General features: G+C 37.2%; 1 protein-coding gene and 1 long non-coding RNA gene across 3 annotated transcripts in view; one reads left to right on the forward strand and one right to left on the reverse strand.

The window, feature by feature from the left end:
• STAM2 (signal transducing adaptor molecule 2) overlaps positions 1 to 12358 on the reverse strand; it is a 42901-nt gene extending 30543 nt beyond the window's left edge. Inside the window, exon 1 of one of the 2 annotated variants that reach the window (XM_032479433.1) lies at positions 12051 to 12358. In XM_032479433.1, coding sequence (XP_032335324.1) covers positions 12051 to 12090 — 40 coding nt within the window. In that variant the 5' untranslated portion in view covers positions 12091 to 12358. The remainder of the gene's footprint in view (positions 1 to 12050) is intronic. The other variant, XM_006179046.3, reaches the window with a different exon arrangement.
• A 141-nt stretch (positions 12359 to 12499) lies between these two features.
• LOC116663622 lies at positions 12500 to 21820 on the forward strand. Its single transcript, XR_004319858.1, has 3 exons — positions 12500 to 13015; positions 13543 to 13669; positions 21315 to 21820. It is a non-coding gene; the product is annotated as an uncharacterized LOC116663622 (long non-coding RNA).
• The last annotated feature ends 782 nt before the right edge of the window (positions 21821 to 22602 follow it).

The following is a 22602-nucleotide window of genomic DNA, read 5'->3' on the forward strand; positions in this document are numbered from 1 at the left end:
AGGTGTCCAAAGAAAGCACCGCAAAAATGATAACCACTTCCCTGCCAAGTTATGAACAAGTTGAGAATACAAAGAGTAAAATATACTGTCTTTACTAATAGAAGCTCTAGATGTGCTGGACAAATGGGCTTGCAAATAGTTAACCCCAGAGGTGGACCTGCATTAGCATTAAGACCTCTCCCTGCAGGGGCTCACCCCTGCACAACGTATTCCATGGAGAAGTAGATAAGAAATCACTCAATGGTGTGGAAAGACTAGCTAGCTCCTACATTGACAGAAGGCATCAGTAGGGCCAATTACTTCCAAATTTATCAATCAGATAAGTCCTTACACCAGGGATAGAATGAATAAAGATGCAGGCACAGACTTGGGTGACACTAATAGAACTCCCTGCTCAGGAAAGAAATCTCAGAGGTAGAGAAAAAGTACTTTCCAATAATACTATGATCATACTAAGTGTATTCTTTCCTAACCTGTATTTCCATTTATCCTAATGTGGAAATAAATATATGCTCCAGGTTCATAAATATGTATCTATACCAACTTTTTAAGTAGTTGCATGATATACCACTATATACAGAGTGGCCACAAAGTGCCTATATGAGCTCGTGAGATGTTATCAGCAAATTGTAGTTTTACATCCATCAAGTACTCAGCCTCTCTTCTTTGTTACACTTACTGGTATCATTCATATTGACGTCCCACAAAGAATAAATACAAAATAATTAGAAGAAGTCAGGATTTCATGCATAGGCCTTTCTGTTAGATGTGTCACAGTATAAGCACTTAATTTTGTCTATTCTCTGTCTCTGCCAATGCTACCCTCCTTTCCCCCAACCCTCAGAAGGAACTTAGGCTCCTTATGGCAGAAATTTGGGGGGGGGGTTATTTTGTTCACTATTATTTCCAGTATAGAAGTCAGTTTTAGGTATACATAACAGATGCTGAGTAAATATTTGTTCAATGAATGAATGAATGATGTTGGTTGCTACTTCATACCCTGTTACCCTAGTACAATGGCTGTAAGATGGGAAACAATAGCAGAGCTTCTGAGTATTAGAACTCTAACAGCTTTTATGATGCTTAATATGGCCCTAAGAAGTCTGTGCAAACTTTTGGAGCAGCCAAAAACTTCACCGCTGAGCGGATGAATATCCAAGGGGCTGCAGAGGATCAAACTTCAATAGCAACACCATGTGGCAACAAAAGGCAATAGCACTCAGGAGCTTAAGAGGGAGGTTCTAGTTCTCTGCTTGTTTACTAAAGAGGAATGACAATACCTCTGGGAGTCTCAACAGTGAGGCAGGGTAAGTGGGGAAGGGACTGCCTCAAGAGGGAAGCAAAGGTCTTCCTGTACAGTGATACGTAGATGACTAACTTTATACCTTGAGTCTGAAGAGCAAATCACACATATTACATATGACTTGCCAGTTTCATGCTCAACTTTTCTCTCTGCTTATGATGGGGTTTTGTTTTTGTTGTATAGGCTGATCACTCTTTTTTTAATATCATTTTGCACTGTTTTAACTACCTGAGATTAAATATTCACCCATATATTTTTCTACATATAGTTTTTATTTTATAGGTATATCTTTAGTGTTTTTGGAATTTCATTTGGCACATGGTGTGAGTGAGGGATAGAAAAGTATTTTTACAGATTATCTGCAGTAGTTCCAATATCTAAGAATCTATCCTTTCCTCTTTGATCTGAGAAGCCAGTATCATCAATTACCAAATTTTGTCGGTACACATGTGTATGAGTACGAACACATACACCCAAAATCACTCACCTCTGCCCCTGTAAGGTGCAACTGAGTCTGATTTTGGACCATCTGATAACCTACCTATTCCTACTAGAACTCAACTTTTAACGGTTATTTTTTCAATTTTGGCCATGTGTTACATAATTAAATGTGAAGCCTATTCAATATTCCTGAAAACCCTTCCAACCATTTCAAAAGTATCTAGACAGAATTTTTTTACCTGATCTAATTTTCACAGAAAATGGAAAAGTCCTGATTTAAGTACTCTATCCAGCATAGTTTACTTTCTACAAATAAAGGACTCACAATTACTCTTTTTAAAAAGTGTAAAATCTAAAGACTTTATAATGGCCTGCCAAAAAGGATTTCATTTTTCAGGAGAACTATATAACAGTTAAATTATGTACTTGAGTGTTTTAAACTCCTGGAAAATTTTTAAATATTATAATTAAGGAACTACTCTTTTATAGCATGTCACTTTGCCCAGTGTTGGGGCCATATCTCACATTATCCTGTGTCAAATGCATAGAGGGGGAGAGAGTTAAAAGAGCCACCTGGGGCCTAAGTGCTAAATTTCCAGGGTTTTGGTGGGTGTAAGTCATAACATTTCATCACCAGGTTTTGATTACTGTATATAGAGACCCTCAAATATACAATGAAATACTTCAGAAAGATTCTAACAATATCATAAAGAATCAGTCCATAAATACCTATAAGGAACAAAAAGACTCACCCTCTACATAGTCCATTATGTTCAACACATAGCACTAAAAAGAATTCAAGTCTACCCATAAAACTTTTAATAAAATAGGCTCCATCAGTAATTTTTAAAAATTATATAAAACAAGAATGCCAAAAAGAGATCTTTAAAGTTCCTCCTACTCCATTTGGAAATAAAAACTCATGACTGGTCAGTTTTCAACCATGACAGAGTATCTGGTACCAAATTTGCTAACCTATCAAAAACAAGTATAAAACAAGCCAAAATATACAAGGCAACTGTGATCAGGAAATAACAAGCAGTGCACACTTCATGATGCCCCAGTATTCTGCCTGGAAAATTTCCTGTCCCAACACAAGGGGGACTAGCCCAAATAAAGAAGCTGGGCAACAGAGATCAGATTTCTGAGCACAAGGATTTACCGTGGGTCCTTGCTGGTCAAGGGCTGTGCTATACACACCCCTCACCTCCACCTACAAACATATATACACAGAGGGTGAAGCTCTATGAGGTCTAACAGATCACCTAGGATGATAAGGACAGAGCCCTGATCCAATAGGATTAGCTTCCTTATAAGAAGAGACATCTGAGAGCTTGCTATCTTTCCTCACACGCACAAAAATGAAGTCATGTGAGGACACAGTAAGAAGGCAGCCATCCGCAACCCAAGGGGAGAGCCCTCACCAGACACCAACACTGCTAGGACCTTTATCTTGGACTTCCAGTCGCCAGATCTGTGCAAAAACAAATTTCTGCTGCTTAGCTACCTAATCTATGGTATTGTTCTACAGCAGACCAGGCAGACTAATACTCCACCCAACTAGAGTGAAGAGAACATTTAGACATTCAGTTGAAACCCCACAAAAGGCTACTACACATAGGAGTAAAGGCACTGTACAACTTAGTACAATATTAAAATAGGCCTACCTCACAAAGAAAATTAACACTGACAAAAAACTAAAAGATCCTCCAATAATAAAATTACCTGACAGGACAAAACCAAACACTCTTTAAAGGAAGACAACATAATCTAGCCTCTAAAAATAATAACTACAATGACCAGTATTATATAAAAAAATCACTAACTGTGCAAAAAAGTGTCCCACATTCAAGATAAAAGTAATCAATAAAAGACAGCATAATCCAAATATGAGAATTAGCCAAAAAAAAAGTACTTGAAAGCAGGTATCAGATATTTTTCAAGAACTTAAAGCAAAAGATGGTCATAATAAGTAAGTAGATGGTGAGTCCTCAGCAGAGAAATGGAAACCATAAAAATGGAATATCCAGAACTGAAACATACAACATCTCAACTAAAGCACTTCACTAGATGGGATTAAAGGAGATTGAAGATTACAGTAAAAGAATTAGTGAACATAACAAAAAGTCAATAAAAGTTATCAACTTTGAAGAAAGGAGGAAAAAAGATTTAAGAAAACTGAACAGAGTCTCAATATATTAGTTTTTTAAAACTTGCTATGAAACAAATTACTGCAAACTGGTGGTTCAAAACACCATCCATTATTAGCTTACAGTTCTACAGTTCAAAATCTAAGCATGCTTAAAAAAAAATTTAAGCATGCTTGGCTGGGTTCTATGCTCAGAGTATCACAGGCTTGTTCGGGGGGAACTGGTGTTATTTAACACATGGTAACTAAATTCATGCATACTGGAATTATGTAAAGTGAATACTGTACGTTAAAGTAGAGTTTAAATATTTCCTCAGATGTGTACAAAACTACCAAAAACTAGAAATAATTTAGGACAATATACTCAGAGTGCTCTCTGAATACAATGTATTTGTATTAGACCAAATGTAATGCCTAATCACATGGAAATAACAATCACAATACATATATAATTAGGACTATAACAGAAGGCAATATAAAATATTATTATATTTAGGATACTATATAATCTCTTGGGACATGACTAAAGTAATGCTTAGATCTTAAAATAAAAACTGCTTTCTATGTATTAATTTTAAAAAAACAATTACTTATATACCTTAAAATTATAGAGGAAAACTGGCAAAAAAAATTTTTAAAGCAGAAATAAACTAGAAAATGGAAAGCAAATAAGTAAGAAGAATTCATTTTGATATCTAACAGAAAATCACAGGTGACAGCTTTTACTGAAGTTATAAAAATGTTGTTTCTTTGTACCGGTTCATTATAAACTAAATAATTATTTGAAAACACAGAACAACAATTTTTCTAGTTTATAAATCATACATGTTTACACTATTAAAATAATAGATATTTGCTATTAAATTCTAGACCACAGAATTCTTGTGTAATTAAATTTAGATTAAAATATTTAAATGCCCAATACCTCAAATTGCTTCTCTGACTCCAATGACAACAACCATACTTAACATTTTAGAGTACTTGGGTTTAACATACATTTTCTTTTAATCCTCCTCCTCATTTAATTTTTCAATTTGTTTGGGTAAAATTCTTATTGATGTAAATCTTCAGTTTACTCTGGGGAAAGCAGTAATATGAATTCTACTTTAATATACTGCTTGTTATCTCCTAAAATGAAAAGCTACTTAGAGCTCTCAGTAATGAATGATGGATAATAATTCAATTAAAAAAGACAATAATAAGAGTCTCAAAGCATTTTATATATGCTAAACTACCTCCACTGAATCCAATGAAGATTCCTTATTTTATAGATGAAGTAACTGAGACACAGAAAAGTGAAGAGCACAAGATCATATAGCTAGGAAGTAGTAAAATCCTAGGGATTTCAATTTAGGCAGTCTGGCTCAGGGTGTTATTTTCTATTAAATTGTCTCTTGATGCAATTTTTGTTCAAAACTGCTAAGTTAACTCTTCCCAACAAATGAGTTTTCAGTTTCTCTATGTATGAACATTTTTACACATACTGAATAGGACAAATGCAAGATCAACTCTTGTTTGTTTATAAGGTAAGAATCAGAAAGAAAGCGATGTTTAACTCCATTTACTACATCATCTAATAATGCAATACACATATTTAAGAGTTTTTTGCTCTGGTGGAATACAGAAGAGTGACTGCCACTTTTTTTTCATTTCACATGTCTCCACTAACATTTGTGGGGGGACTAGGAAGAGCTGAGAGTTGGGCAGATAGGAAGAAGGAAAAACAAACAAATCAAAGAATCAAAGTCATCTTTTGCTGCCTTTTAGTATTGTAAATCATCCATTAAAAAGGTAAAAGGTCTAAGGCCAGCCTTCAAACTCCCAGAAGTTCATTTTCTTCTTGGCTTAAGATGCCCTCTATATTCCTGTTAGTTGAGAGCCACATCCGCTCCCAACTTCAAAAAAAAGGGCATGCTCATTTCTACAAACATCCTTACATTAATGAACAGGGCAGAAGTATAAACGTAGTAAGTAGTTTCTATTTTAATATCCCTACCTGGAAGCTTCACGGGCAAGACACTTACTAATACTGGGGAAAAGGAAAAGGAAAAATGAGTCTCCAAAGTAGCCACTAACATGCCAAAATATCACAGATGAAGAATCAAAATCAGTCAGGTTGGGCAGGTGATCACACGACCCCTGCAGACTGAGGAAATCATTATGCACATGTGGAGTACACCCATCACCCATTAAACACTGAAGAACCACCTTCTCTACTCTCAACTCTGAAATGTACATACTAGCTTAAGGTCGCTAGGTAGCCCACTTCAGCTCTGACTCAAATCTGAATCCATGTTCTTTTTCTCATCTGTAAAATGGAGATTAAAATGGCTGTCATACTTGAGTGAGGAGTTGTGAAAATTAATATGAAAGAAAAGAAATCAAGCTAATACAAAAGAAAATTATCAAGCCACAAAAAAGGAAAAATGAAAAAGGAACAAAGGAGAAATACAAGATCAACTGGAAAACAAAGTTTAAGATGGCAATAAATCCACATCTCTCAATAATTACAATAAATGTCAATGGACTGAATGCTCCAATCAAAAGACACAGAGTGGCAGACTGGACAGTAAAACAAGAGCCTACAATGTGATGCCTACAAGAGACCTACTTTAGGGTGAAGGCCATACATAGACTGAAAGTAAGAGGATGGAAAAACTGCCATCTATCAGTAAAGTTTTGGGCAAGTCAAAAGTTATATGTGGATTTTCAACCGCGCAGGGGGTGGGCACTTCAACCCCCAAGTTGTTCAAGAATCAACTATATAACCTAAGTAAGCTTAGAGCTAAATGTTATTATGAGGAAATAAAAAAGTCTATTATTATCTATCAACATCATGTTTATATGAAGAAAAAATATAAACTATGTCTTTTCTCAAATCCTAAAAGAAATTCCCTTTTATGATTTTACTAATCTGATAATAAACCTACATGAAAGAACAAAGACCCAAAACAGCTAAAACTATCAAAATGGAGAAAAACAAGACAGGGGAGCTCGCCCTACCGCCTATAAGATAGGCCACTGACGTCAAGAGTGTGGTGTGCAGGACAGATGAAGAGAACAGGGCAGAAGAACAGAAAACACAGACACAGGCCTTGTACAAGGAAAGGTATTTACCACATGAAGGAGAAAGTGCTGCAAACTAGTGGCGGAAGGATAGACAATTCAATAAATGGTGATTAGACAATTGACTATCCAATCAAATCCCTCCTTAGACCCACACAAAGACCAGAGCCAGGTGGATTAAAGACTTAACTGTGAAAATCAACACTTTAATAAAACTTTCAGAAGACATGACAAGATCCTTATCGACTCAGAGTAGAGAGAAGGCTTTTCTTGAACAAGAAAAATAAAATCAAGGGAGAAAGACAATATTACTAAATCAAACTTCAATTTTCTTAACAATAAAAGGCATCAGAAACAAAAAGAAGCAATGAACTGGCATATATTTTGCAATTCACATAAGCCATGAAAGATTAGTAGAGAATGTATATGGAACTCTAAAAGTCAATAAGAAAATAAAATCCAACAGAACAGCAGTAAGTACATAAGCGTAATGAGCAGGCAATTTATAGAAACAGAAGCCAAACTGATCAAAAGAACATGAAAAAATGCTCAACTGCAATGAAGCTGAAATGAAATGAAAACAATGTTCTATTTTACACCCATCAAATTGGCATACATTTTAAAATCTAACAATACCCAGTGTTAGAATGTGGAATAATAGGGATTTCACTTCCACTGCTGGTAGGAGTAAAATCTCCCACAAACACGTGGAAGGACAATTATGTATTATCTAGTATTCTGCAACGCTGTACTGCTATACACTTTTAATAAAGAATTCCTCTTCAAGATAAAATCCCTGGAAAATCTCCTGCTCTTGTGAACAAGAAAATATAGATAAGAATTTTCGCTGCAATGTTGTCTGTAACAGCAAAAAAAACTGGAAAAAACTTAATGTCCATTAATAGGAGAATGGATTTTTTTTAAGTGGGGTATATTCATACAGTGGAATACCACATAGCTCTTAAAATTAATAAACTAGAGCTACAAACATCAATATGAATAACTCTCACAGAAAATGCTGAGTACAAGTTGCAAATGACTGCAAAGAATGATATTATTTTTATGAAGTTAAAAAACATTCAAGACAAGGTGGGAGGGTATAGCTCAGTGGTAGAGCACATGGTTAGCATGCATCAGGTCCTGGATTCAATCCCCAGTACCTCCATTTAAAAATAAATAAATAAATATAAATAAATAAACCTAACTCCCCTCCCCAATTTTTTTAAAACATGCAAGACAATACATATATTTGTATGTACAGTATATATTACAAGATTTTATATCTTTTTAGATATAAAATAGATATACTTAAGAGTTTATATTTTTTTAGAGAGTATTTAACTCTTGAGAAGAGGGGGAAAAGAACAATATGAGGTAGCCACCAAATACAGGTAATAATTTCAACTGTATCTTGAATGTTTTCTTAAAAAAAAGAAAGTGTGGCAAAATGTTAGGACTTGACAGAGCTGACAGGAAATGAGTATGTCATATTCTGTACTTTATGCTAAAAATATTTCATAGTTTAAAAAATTATGAAGTAATTAAAATTTGTAACTATTTTAATTAGGACTAGGTATTAGTATTCTGTAAACAAAAGAAAAGTATAGGAAAAAACTGACAGTCATTTTCATCTATAACCAAATTTTTTTTAATTTTAATTTTTTTGAAAAGATTATAACAACCTCATATGTTCAGGAATTGCCTTAATAAGTACGTACATGTTATAAATTTAAGTGCATAAAGTAAATTTTTATTATCAAAGTGCTATCAATATCTATTTTTATATTAGGGTTTCTTGTAAAATTTCACTGGAGAAAAGATTCCATGACCAAAACCCCCGCACATGACAAGGCAAAGACTCAGCAATACATGTATTCAAATTTCACTTGGAAAAGACTCCTTCTAAGATAAAAGTTCATACTTCAATCCACTTTGTCAGAAAAGTTTTGTAGAGGTAGAACCTGAGCTCAGCTTTGTAGGACACAAGCATGTTTATTTTTAGAGAAGCAGATACCAAGGGTTGTTGAAAAAAGCAAAAATCTATCAGTGAATAGTAAATGGCACAGAGGCAGAAACTGGAAGAAAGACTGCCTAGCTTGAGTAAGGAGGAAAAAGATATGCAAGTAAGAACTGGAGTTAGAGAGCAGAACAAACATGTCATGACTTGGGAACCAATGTCATGAGACTGGAAAAACTGATACAGAATATAAGGAAATGACTTGCCCTTTTAATACTATCACTAAATCTTCCTATTGGGTTCTGCCCCCATGTTTCACTTTCTCCTTGGAATCTCCTTTAAAAAGGTTGCCCCAACCAGGCTCCACCTCATGAAACTCACACTTAAAAGATAAGACTCAGGACTGGGGTGAGGAGGGGTGTGTGTGGATTTTTTTTTTTTTCTCAGCACAGCTTCAAAGGAATTTTATTCAACAAAGCAAACAATGAACCCAGATTAGAAGAAATCCACTAAATATTTAAAGAGCTCTAAGGCTCCCATACCTAGCATACACTTCAGGATTTGTAGGTTCTGACTCCGAGAAAAAAAAGGAACTTGCCAGAGTTCCTTACCTCCTAGCCTTTGGCCCGCTTCCATCTAACAAGTCATACACCATTATCAAATCACGAGGGCCTTCCCAGACATCCTGACTCACTACAGCCTTTTCTCAAGGTCTCAGGGTCCAAGACAAGGATTTCTTCCCCACATGAATGATGTCAGGAAGACTGTTCACCCTCTGGTGAGACCCTGTACTGACCAATGAATGTAGTTTCAACTTTAAAGTTAATTATGAAATGACCATACCATACATACAGTAAGAGGTGATTACTTCCTGCAGGTAAAAATGCCCTCAAGAAAGTGGAGAGGGAGGGAGAGAGGGAGAGAGGGGGAGAGAGAGAGAGGAAGAGAGGGAGAGAGAGAGGATCATGTCAACACCTTTACAGATAAAGTGTCTGCCTGAAGGTCCTTGTCTTCTCATTATGGAAGATATTTTAAATAAAGGAGAATAAAAAGTATCTCATGTATTTCTAGTCTTGTATTAATCACCCTATATTACAGTTATCTTTTTATGCGTTATGTGTCCTTCAGGGAACTCGGTCTACTTACTAAATTTGGGTCCCCAGAATTTAACACGATGTCTGATGCACAGTAATCACTCAATGCCTGTTTGCTGAGTGAACGGTAAACAAAGCTATGACCAAACAAAAAAAAACAAGGTAATAAAAATCTGACTGAATCAAAGAGTAGGTGAAAGGGGCAGTGACATCGCACAGGAACATTCCTGCAGACATCTCAAGTTAAATAATGACTTGCTTGTCATATTACTTAACTACTGTATTTCAAATTAAAAGAGGCTTTAGGTTTTGAAAAATGCAATATATAATTTTTCTTCTATGATAGAAGTTTAAGGCCAATCTGAACTCCTTAGGATTTCACACGACTTTTTCTATTAATTCTAACCACTTGTCTAAAAGAAGTTATAATCAAACTCTGTTTCACCTTTAAACTGCCTTTTGGATACTGATTTGTGATACCTGAATTAACAAATAAGCACTTGAAGTTTTGGTTGGTGGCACTGCCCATGAAATAACCTATACACAGTTGGTTTTTTGTTTTGCTTTGCTTTTTGTCTGAACAGCAGTGCCTCTTTTCCTACAGTGGTATCAGACTGTGCTCCACTAAACCATGCAGGGACCTCAGGATCCACTGAGGGTGAGGTTTAGAAAAGCAAAACAGGCAGAGCAACTTGGCTTTTCTACCGGGAAAGTTTTCAATAAGAAAACAATGGGCTTGCAGGCAAGATCTCCCTTGAAGAGTCCCACAGTTTTTAAGTTTGAAAATCATTTGTCTTACTCTATTTTCTCTTTTGCTTTTTTCCCCCCACTATGACAAACTGAAAGTCTTCACAACAGCAAAGAAAGGTGCAAGTCTCACTGCAACAAAAGAAGACATCATTATGTGTTCCAAAAGCGGAGGCTGTGAGCCTCATCGTGATGCTTCCCAGATTTACACTAGTCACCTATGTTAAATTACCAAGAGAAAAGTTGAATGAAATTACAGACACACATATTTGAAGGCTATCTTTAAGATATAAAACTTTTTACATTTTGGGGGTGGAAGGGACTTATACATCATATTAGACTTTTGAACACACTCTTGGGATCACATAATATACCAAAACAGGGCGCTTCCAGACTTTCCTCATAATTAGAAAACTGTAACTATGAAACAGGTGGCTCACCGCTATGATGTGCAGTATTCTGTATGACTCTGGCAATTTTCAGCCATGTGTTTTTTCATTCTACTAAAATCCTAAAACTCTAACTACCTAGTAAGGTACTTACCGCTATAAAAATGTTTATTAAACCAGCTCGTTTTCACTGTTTTTCTAATGCCCCAAACCATAGTCACTGAGGCATCAGCAGTCTTAAACGACTCCCAGCAAATAAAATATCAGTTGTTCTGTACTGTTTTGAGACTCTAGGGTTTTCCTTTCATTGCCTAAGATCACCTCGTAGCATCTGCGCCATCCTTGGATAGACCAACACTTCCAACTACCGTAAATAAATCTTGAAGCCGTGCTATCGGGGCTTGGATGCATTTGTATTTAAGCGAGGTGAAATGGGTTCTTCCTATTGAATTGGGGGAGGGGGAGTCAAGGTGAAGTCTTGAGTTGCCTTAGACAGCAGGGTCTCCACTGCTGCATCATCTCCTAAGCGCCGGTGGGGAAGGACGATGGAAGGGGAGGGGACACAAGAATAGCCCAGCTCTAGAGGAAGGTAGAAGTTTGTGTCATCTACTCCGCAATTGCTTAATTAGTGCAGTCTCCAGTGAGCCCCAGGCTCCTCCCTATTCCTGAGCCTGGCGAGGGTAACGGCCCTCTTCCGGGGTCCCCAACCTCAGGTGGGCTGGAGCCACCCCCTTCGCTGCTAGCGACGCGCAGAGATTGCCCCCTAAAAACTCCCGGCTGCCAGGCGGCGGCGCCGCCCCCTTCTCTATCTTTGCTAGTCTTTCCAGTCCCCGGAATCGCCACCGCCCACTTTCTAGCACGACAAACAGCAGTCTGTGGCCTGGGCCCAGGACCCAGCACTTACCCACGTCTTGCTCGAAGGGGTTGGCAGTGAACAGAGGCATCTCGCCGGCGCCCGAGCCCTAGTCGCCGCGGTCAGGCTGAGGCTCGGCAGTTGCTCGGGGATGGTGAACCCGCGACAGAGGCTTCCTAGACGGCTCAGCTCCGATCGCGTCCCCGCACTTCCGCCACCGCACCTGCCCCACTCCCGCCTGACGGACCAGCTCCGGGTCCGCGCTCCGCCCCCAATTCCTGTCCCCGGGCGAGATCCCGCCAGCCATGGGCATCTTCTCAGCGTCCCTGTCGCCTCCGCCTGCCTGAAGGAGGCGGTAGCCCTGGTCTGAAAACTTCTGTAGAGGTCAGGCGGCCGCCGCGGCCACCTTCCCATCGCTAGGACCCCGGCAAGCCTTGGAGCGGGGGACCTTCAGGGCCGGAAGTCGTCGCGCCTAGAACCAGGCGACGGAAGGCCCGGAAGCTGCTGTACAGGCGGCCGCTCGGCAGAGGGAGCGGTTGTCTGGGATTCTCTCCTTAGGGCTGCGGGTTCCGACTACCAAATTATCGCTCATTTAGTTCGTTCCTAAACTGTGGGCTAGTCCCTGGCGGCCGTGGGGTCGCGGCTGCGTTCGCGTCACAGTCCCATTGCCCTGGAAACGGATGGAGCCTCAGTGGCTTTGAGAGGCCGAGAAGGCTTTGGCTCGACTCTTGGAGTTTAGGGGGTTGCACTCTCTTCGGAGCCTATACCCGACGGAAATAACCGCCCGGAAAACGGTGGTCGAAGTAACTGAGGACTCCTCACTTTTCGCTTTTCGTCGTGCTCTCGCCCTGAAAACACTGCTCCACCCTGGGAATCCAAAGATGAACCGGGCACACTCCTTGCCTTCAAGTTGCTGACAGTTTTATGGGGACAGTGTATGGCATATAAGTCACAGTACGTGACGATCCGCTATACAATTTGGGTCACAAATTCAAATTCCCATAGGATGGCTCCAGGTATTTAAATGAATGTGAAAGTGCAAGCACCCTTCCCACCTACACACTCCCAAACCCTCTTAACTGATTTTTCTATAGCATTTATCACTTCCTAGTATATAATTTACTTATGTTTTCTGTCTCCTCTCTTTAGAATATAAACTCCATGATCATTTTTGTTCCCTGCCGTATCCCCAGCATCTAAAACTGGCCAGCAAGTAATAGGTACTCCACAGATACCTTTCAAACCCAACCGAACAGCGCGTATCTAATGATGGCACCTACCAGTCAACTTAAACCATTTGTCGAAGTGTGGGCCCTCCTAGAGCTTCCAGTGTTTCAATAATTTACTAGTAAAAATTACTTAACAATGGGCCAAACAAAACCATTTTACAATCTCTGGTATAAAGACTTGACCTATAAAAGAGAGAACCCTTACACGCGGAATAGTTCAGAAAGGTGGTTTACCGTAAAGATAGGTACACAAGACGGAAACACTTGTAAGGGGAGGGAGCTGATTTTTTTTTTTTTTTTTTTTTTGAACCTAGGATGTTCAATAAGTGTTTGGAGACTTTCTGGATGGATTTGTCTAGGATTAAGGTTTAGCGTTGGAATGGAAAACAAGGCTAGACAGAGAAAAGAGAAAACAGATTGGGAAGAACGTTAAAGAGCAAGGTAAGAAATTTTAATTTTAGCATATAAGGCATTAGACAATCATTCAAAGATTTTGACCAGCAGAGTAGTACATGAAGAAGAGTGTCCCAGATACTAATCCGACATCAGTGTGCATGATATAAAGAAGCAGACCAGGCAGCAGAATACTTTAGGAGGCTATTGCAGTACTTGAAAGCTATAAGAAGAGATTTTGCAGAGAAGATTGTATTGAGATATGAGTAAAGGGCTGAGGATTCACCTTTGGATTTATTCACATTTTAAACAGACTTCCTTTAGCTCCTCCCCATCTTTGATAGCAAGCATACTCTAGAATCTATAGGTATTTCCTTTTCTGTGTGTGTCCTCAGTTTCTTGGTGAGTTCCTCCAATTAACAAAAAATTTAATAGTCACTAAGAGCCAGACCCTGTGTTAGAAACAAGAGGATACAAAGATTGTTCATTGCTACTTCACCTAATGAAGTTATTGAAGAATTAAAATATATGTCAGTGGCAGCACACAAATTCTGGTGTGCAAAAAATGCAACTTTTTCTTTTTAAACATTTCTTTTTCTTTTTAAACACCATTCAACTCCATCTCAAAAGAAATTTTTTTTTAATTTACTTATTTTTTAATTGAAGTGTAGTTGCTTTACAATGTTAGTTTCAGGTGTACAGCAAAGCAATTCAGATATACATATACATACATACATATATATATATAAATTTTCAGATTCTTTTCCAGTACAACTCATTACAAGAAATTGAATATAGATCCCTGTGCTATACAGTAAGTCCTTGTTGTTTATCTGTTTTATATGTAGTAATGTCTATCTGTTAACGAGTTTGGGGTTTGGGGGAACAAGCCACCTGTTCTCTTTGGTTGGCCCTGCAGTAAACCTTTCTCTGCTCCAGACTCCGATATTTCAGTTTGTTTGGCTTCACTGTGTGACGGGCATATGAACTTGTGTTCAGTAGCAATGACCCCGTAAGTCTTTATTTCTCCCAGTAAGGGAGACTTTTTTTCTCTAAAGACATCATATGGGCTACCCTAGCCCTGCACACAAAAGCAACCTAGTTATCCTGAAATACCACCTTTTTGGGTTTTTTTCCCTCACTTGAGAACCTACTGGATTTTGCCTGCCACAAAAAGTTCAATCTGGGCTGTCATTGTCTCTGGTAAATAACTTATTTTTGCCTACCCAGTAACCTTATTTTCCATGGCTTAAAGCATCAGTTTTTGAAGTCAGATGAAATTTCAAATCATGGGCCTGCCACTGACTATGTGACTTTGGGAAAATACTTAAGTTCTAGGAACTTCAGTTTTCTTATAAGTATATACTTCATAAGTTTGCTATGAAGATTAAATGGGATCATGAGAGAGTTTATATAGTAAGTGCTCAGTCGCACTTATTATAGCTTTTACAAAAGAACTTTTTGCAATTATAGATGTGTTTTATATTTGCACGGTTCAGTATGGTAGCCACCGGCCATCTTTGGATGTCAATCACGGGAAAAGTAGCTAGTGCAACTGAAGAACTGAATTTTAAATTTCATTTCATTTTAATTCATTTAAACTTTAATAGCCACACATAGCTAGTGACTGGCAGTTAAGAAAAAGTAGCACTAGTCAATATTGTGAAAATCAGTTGAAGGAAATAGAAGTCTCTTTTGTCTGTATTACTTGTGCCTCATGAAAGTTCACTTTCCAAAAATGCATGCTTTCTTCTTTCACCTATCTTCGTCTTTTGCCTCTTTTCATTTTTCATATCAGGAAATTTAAGATCCAATTCAAGACCCATCTTCTACAGAAGGATTCCTCAGTTGGTCCCAATTCACATCTTCCTCTTCTCTAAGACTTTTATTGAACAGATGGGTCACCATTGCACTACTCAGCACTTAATACTCATCTAACCTATCTTGTATGACAGTTTTAACTCCCCAGGAGCACAATATCTATGTGGTTTTTAATTCTGTGCCCCTCCAAAGCAATTAGCCCATTATTTGTAAACACTGCATTATGGACCAAATGTTTGTGGCCTCCCCCTAAATTCATACGTTGAACTCTAGCCCCTAATGTGATGAGATTTGGAGGTGGGGACATTGGGAAATAATTAGGTCATGAGAGTGCAGCCCTCACTAATGAGATTAGTGCCCTTATAAGAAGAGGCTAGAGAGTCTAAACCACTCTCTTTCTGCCACTTGAGGATATAGTGAAAAGTTAGCAATCTGTAATCCAGAAGACCCTCTTCAGAACCTGACCATGCTATACTGGCTCTCTGATTCCAGACTTCCAGCCTCCAGAACTGTGAGAGATATGCTTCTGTGATTTGTAAGCCTGGACCCAGTCTCTGGTACTTTGTAATAGCAACCTGAACTAAGACGCACTATGTTTGATGATCTTTTGTCCTTTATCTCTGTGATTCACTCCTCTCACTTTCCAATCCTCACCACCAAGTTGGCTGAAAGAACAAAGAAGTACCCAAATATCCAATAAAACACCCTTTTTTCCACCTTTGTGTTACTTTATCTTCCCCACTTCTACACAATTAAAGCATTTTTCAGGTACATTACACTTTTCCCATTTCGTTTAGTAAACATTGGGTGCCTACTAGTTGCAAAATACTAGTGGTAGGGGCAAGAGTTGATGATGGGGACCATGAAAATTATATAACTGCCCTCAAATGAGTTATATTTGGAAGAGGAGAGTAATTTTTGAAAATGATTGATTAATGGAAGAGAATACATAAAAAAAAAAAGGGAAATACCAAGTATTGTCAGAATATAGACCCATGATATTTTGGTATGTAGCTATTTAAAATGTTTTAGTTGACTAATTGATGGTAATTAGCCCAACAAATTTGGTGTTTGGAGTGCTTCTGAGTATAACTGAGAAATTTTATCTTGAACTAAGCTCCACAAATTGGATAGATTGAATCCTTAGCAAAATAAAAAGAGAACCTATGTCTGGACAATATAGAAAAAAATCATTTTGGAAATCAGCTTATAAAAAAATAACATGGATCAACTGTACTTCAATATAAATAAGTAAATAATAAGCAAACAAATAAATTTTAAAAATGAAAATGTGTCACTAGAAAAAAAATTTAAGCCAAGAAAAGAAAAAGATAATATGGAAAAGTAAAGGATAAACAAATGATAATGACATTAGAAGATAATTTTAAAAGGATTGGAGAAGAAAAAGTTGTACAAATTCAGGAAATTATATGCACACGTGTGTATGTTTTTTAAAGAAAAATACTGAGAGCAGGTTTATCCTAAAAGCCCATGGTTACAAAGGCTTAGCTTCAAGGACTCCTAGCAGAATTGGTTGATTCTATTCAGCAACACTGTTTACTCAAAATACAACTGAAGAGTGTTACAATGTTGCTACACCGAAAATTAGTTTAATTTTTACTTCATAATTCACTTAAAACTGGAAAATTATATATTTTTCCCTTTATCAGCTTCATTACTACGCTCTGCACAGTAGGTGGCGGCATTGCTTCATGCCCTTAACTACAAAATATATAGGCAAACGAAACAAACTTCAGGGACCCAATTTGGCCAAATTTAAAGAATCACCCTTTCTATCTACCTTAAAAAGTCATATGAATAATACTTCATTATAATATACCAAATTTTTATATGTTATACATTAATAATATAAAAAATTTATTTGTTGGCTAATTCATTCTGCCAGTAAATGTCAATAAACCAGAATGTGCTGTTTTAAAAATTAATACTTACTCCTCATCTAAAGAATGTAATTAATTATCTCCTTTTTCAGTTTTAATGTAAAAATAATATTTATTTATACTTAATTTCACGTGTGCTGGTCATTTGACAACGTTCAGCATGCCTACAATGACAGAACTCCATGAATCTCTGCAGAGGTACAGTCAGAAGGCAGTTATCTGGGCTGGGCACTAAAGACAGGTAAAACCTCAACACACATTTGAGATTTAAAACACCACTTTTAGCAAAAATAAACAAGTGGGTCCTAATCAAACTTATAAGCTTTTGCAGAGCAAAGGAAACCATAAACAAAATGAAAAGACAACCTACAGACTGGGAGAAAATATTTGCAAATAATGTGACAGACAAGGGCTTAATTTCCAAAACTTACAAACAGCTCACACTGTTCAATATCAAAAACAACAACAACAACAACAACAACAACAACCTCAATCAAAAAATGGGCAGAAGATTTAAATAGACATTTCTCCAAAGAAGACATACAGATGACCAACAGGCACATGAAAATATGCTCAACTTCACTAATTATTAGAGACATGCAGATCAAAACTACAATGTGGTATCACCTCTCAGCAGTCAAACTAGCCATCAAGAAGTCTACAAATAATAAATGCTGGAGAGGATGTGGAGAAAAGAGAACCCTCCTACACTGTTGGTGGGAATGTAATTTGGTGCAGCCACTATGGAAAACAGTATAGAAGTTCCTTAAAACACTAAAAATAGACTTACCATATGATCTAGCAATTCTGCTCCTGAGCATATGTCCAGAGAAACATCTAATTCAAAAAGATACATGCACCCCAATATTCATAGTAGCACTTTTTACAATAGCCAAGACATGGAAGCAACCTAAATGTTCATCAACAGATGAATGGATAAAGAAGATGTGGTATATATATAGAAATACTACTCAGCCATAAGAAAGAATGAAATAATGTCATATGCAGCAACATGGATGGACCTAGAGATTATCATACTAAGTAAGTCATTAAGAGAAAGACAAATATATGACATCACTTATATATGAATTCTAAAATATGATACAAATGAACTTATTTAGAAAATAGAAACAGACTCACAGACAGAAAACAAATTTAAAGTTACCAATGGGGAGGGATAAATTAGTTTAGGATTAGCAGATGAAAGCTATTTTATAGAAAATATCTATAAAACAACAAAGTCTTACTTTATAGCACAGGGAACTATATTCAATATCGTGTAATAAACCATAATGGAAAAGAGTATGAGAAAGTATATATATATATATGTGCACACATACATATATGTATATATGTGTGTATATATATATCTGAATCACTGTGCTGTACACCAGAAACTAACACAACATTGTAAATCAGCTGTACTTCAATTTTTAAAAATTTAGAAAATAAATAAATAAAATATCACTTTCAGGCAATATACAACCACAATTTACATATATGGAGTACTTGTTTTTATTCTAAAATTTACCTTTTTTAGCTTTAAAGGGTGCAGCCTAATTTTAGTATTCAAAGTTTATTCAGTATTTGTACTCAGCTTTATCTTACTGAGATCCTATATTTTTAAATTTTTATTTTTCTAAAATATATATATTTTTTAAAAAAACTGTCTTTGTCTCCTGTCCAGTTTGGGTTCCCTTTTTTGATCCTTTCCATAATCACTCTAGTCTTACTTGAAGTGAAACATTCCAAGAAGAGATGTACCAGGTAGGATTATATTTTCATTTTTGGTTTCCAATAATTTCTTGAGGATATTGAGCATGAACCAATAGCTTTAGGAAACCAACTTCAAAATTCTAAGATCCCTTGCTTGGGCATAATTAATACTTGCCTTCTAACCTAGCATGTTTGTAGCTTAGGTTACTTTTCCAAATGTCTTATCTTGTTCTCACCTGAGTTGAAGTTTGTTCTTTCTAGTCAAGGGCAATTGTCAATTCAAGGACATTTCAAAGATTTATATAAAGAACAAGAAACCACATTTATTGCAAGGACTTACTGTATTTTCCAAAAGTATATTCACATTTTTAATAAGATATTTTATAGATTTCAGATTAAGCGTAGAGACAAGATGTCCAAAAACTTTTGTTTTGTTTGCACAAAAAAGTTATATGTAGTATCATATAATACCTCTCTAATGTGCCAAGAGCTACAACTTAGTATTCATTGTATTACCTGCACCTGGCTCAGCAGAGGTGCAAGCCACTGTTAGCTGAACAAATGCATCTGAACAGTCTCAGTGTCCTGAACCATTCCACATGCAGGCAGGGCCTCCGATGCCCTACTGGCAGCCCTGTGGTTATCCTCAAGCCCTGTGAGGAGTCTTTCTTGGTGTCTCCCTTTTGTTTCCTCTGTGAACCTGCTTGCTGCTCTCAGTGTCTTTTTCTTTAGCTAGTCTCTAAATGTCTTCCAAATTTTTTTGGTTTATTGACTACATACAGTTTATTAGTAAGTGTAAATCAGGTTGTGATATTGAGTCAGAGCTAAAGAAAGGAAAATATAGTTCCTAAATACTCCACCATAACTTTGTAGTTGACATTGTTTATAGTTATCTGACACCCATGAGGTGTTAATATTTGTTTCATAATACTCATTCTAATTAGAGTCATTTAGCCAAATAAAAGGTTGAAATGGCTTTCCAGCTGCATATACAAGATCATGAAAACAAAGTGTTTAGATATTTTTCATGAATTATCTTTAAGTTCTTAAGACACAAGAAGGGGAACACAGAAGAGGCTCTTTAAATTGTTGTTTTGATGACACAAATCATGTATAAAAGATTTCAAATCACTGAAAACAGTATGAATCTAAAGGCTTCAAAGTCATAATCCCACGCACATCTGTACAAGGTCTACAGTAAGCCAAGCCTTGTGTTTCTTTCACCCTTTCTACAATTCAAAGAAAAGTTGAAGGAAAATCCCAGGAGATGTAGAGAACCAGTATGACTACAAGCAAATGTGATCTGAGAAACAAGTGCAGACTAGCTGAGAGGTAGAGGCAAGGGCAGTACCAAAGGAGCAATACAGACATCCAACCAGTCCAAAGGGAAGGACCGTGGAAAGGAGACTGGCCAAGAAGTCAGGGGCAGAGAAGATGAGGAGACGCTGGCAAGCCAGTATGAGATGGGACAGAGCAAGGATGCTAGAGGCTCATTTCTGGATGGTGGCTGCAGAAAGTAAAGGTAGACACTCTGTAAGATATGAACAATATTAAAGAGTATAAAAAGAGATAGCTAATCTCAGGAAATTGACAATCTAGGTGGAGATATTGAGTTTATAGGTATGGAAAGTTAAATAACAAAATAGGACAATTTTTCAAGTGGTGCAGCAAAGGAATGTACGATTGAGTAAATACTGAATTATGAGTCAGGGAAGCCTTCAAAGTGGGGAGGAGCTTTGAGCTCAGTCTTAATGGATGAGAAGAGTATAAACAGGTTAAAAAAATGGGGATTAACAGAATAAAAAAGATGCGATCAGAAATATATCTAGTGTATTATGGGAAAGTAAGTAAACCAAACTGAGGGGTGTATTAATCTTTTTTATTTTATTTTTTATATTTCATGATGCTTTGACATCTTGGGACCTTACCGATCCAAGGAGGGACTGCCTCTCTAAGGGGTAGCAAATTCCTAGAGTTAGCAAACAACTTGCCTGCGAGCACAAGCACAACATCGATATTCAAACCAATCCATCCCTATCCCATACCCCCTTAAGCCTCCTTTTATCAGATTCCTGCAGGACAGGACACCATCCCCCAACCCTAAATCATCCGAGGGCCGGGTACTGGGTACCAGACAACAAGAGACTACACCTGCAGAGCAGAGCCCACAGACATTATTCAAAATATCCAATCGTAAATTTGCTCAGCTCCTTACTCTGTCTTATCCATTCGTCCCCATGAAAACCACAATGAAGACTTTTGCCCATGCTTTCCCATCACTGACTGACCCTGGTGCTTCCTGAGGCCCTGCATGGCACAGCGGCTTGTCCCCTCCTCTTGGGAACTGTAAGTAACAAACCATCTTTTCAATGGCAGTTGTCTCCTGACCTGTTGGCTTCATTATACCAGAATAAATACAAAATCTTAGGTACATTTTAAAAACAAGAGATGCAGATGCAAAGAGTTTTATTTAGATGTTGGTTTTGGAGTGCAGTCAGGAATTCTGGGGTGTCTGAGACCCTTCAGGGAGTCTTAGAGATCAAAATCATATGCAAGTAAAAGATTTCTCCCAGTGCACGAGCCCAATGGATTGTAATGTAAGGGAGTATGAGAAGACCATTGGTCTGGTTTCAGGTTCCTCATTGTAGCTAATCTTTGAGAAGCTACGACTGGTTGAGTATTAGTACTGTGTCACAGAAGAATATCTACGGTTATCTGTAAAGCTTCTAAAATACTTCTCCCTTAACTGTATATCTGCATGAGGCCAAATTTTGTTCATATACTTGAACCAAAGCAACATATTGAATGCAGAAACATACCAGAATACAGCTGTCTTCTGTTAAATCAGATTTTAGAGATTTGCAGCAATGAAAAAGTGATATTCTTTTCACTAAATCTGTTTAATTTGTAAAATACGTTTATTTTTCATAAAACTGTTATTAGTAACATGTAATGTGCTTATTATTGTTATTTTTAATGAATCATTCAATAAATCTTTTCAACATTCCTCAGTTTTAATATCAAATGTGATAAATATAGATAGATGTAACCTACTGTTAAGAAGGAAAAGGGGTCATGAGATCAAAATTTTGAGAACTGCGGTGTAATACTGGATAACACTGGAAAAGCAATGAGAAGCCAAGCTGTGAAACAGTTTGAATTGCAGGCTAACATGGGGATTTTTACCATGGAGGGAGTGGAGTTTTGAGCAGAGAGATAATATGATGAAAGGAACTTTTCAAGAAGAGAACATATGTGCTTATGTGTGTGTGTAGGACAGTTCGGAAAAGGTATATGTCTGTTTCATGTTTTTTGGTGGAGGGGGAGGCAGTATCTGAGGCAGAGATATCCAGCAGGAAGCTGAAGGAAAATCCTAGACACAAGGTAATCAAGTTCTTAAGGAGGCATATAAGGAGGGAATGAAAATAATAGCTAGTATTGCTAATAGGTATCGAGAGTTTACCATATGCCAGAAACTGTGCGAAATACTTGGTGCAGGTTACCTCGTTATCTCCTCACAGGCTTCTAACAGTTAACTATAAA

Source organism: Camelus ferus, chromosome 5 (assembly GCF_009834535.1).
Source record: "Camelus ferus isolate YT-003-E chromosome 5, BCGSAC_Cfer_1.0, whole genome shotgun sequence".
Classification (NCBI taxonomy): Eukaryota; Metazoa; Chordata; class Mammalia; order Artiodactyla; family Camelidae; genus Camelus; species Camelus ferus.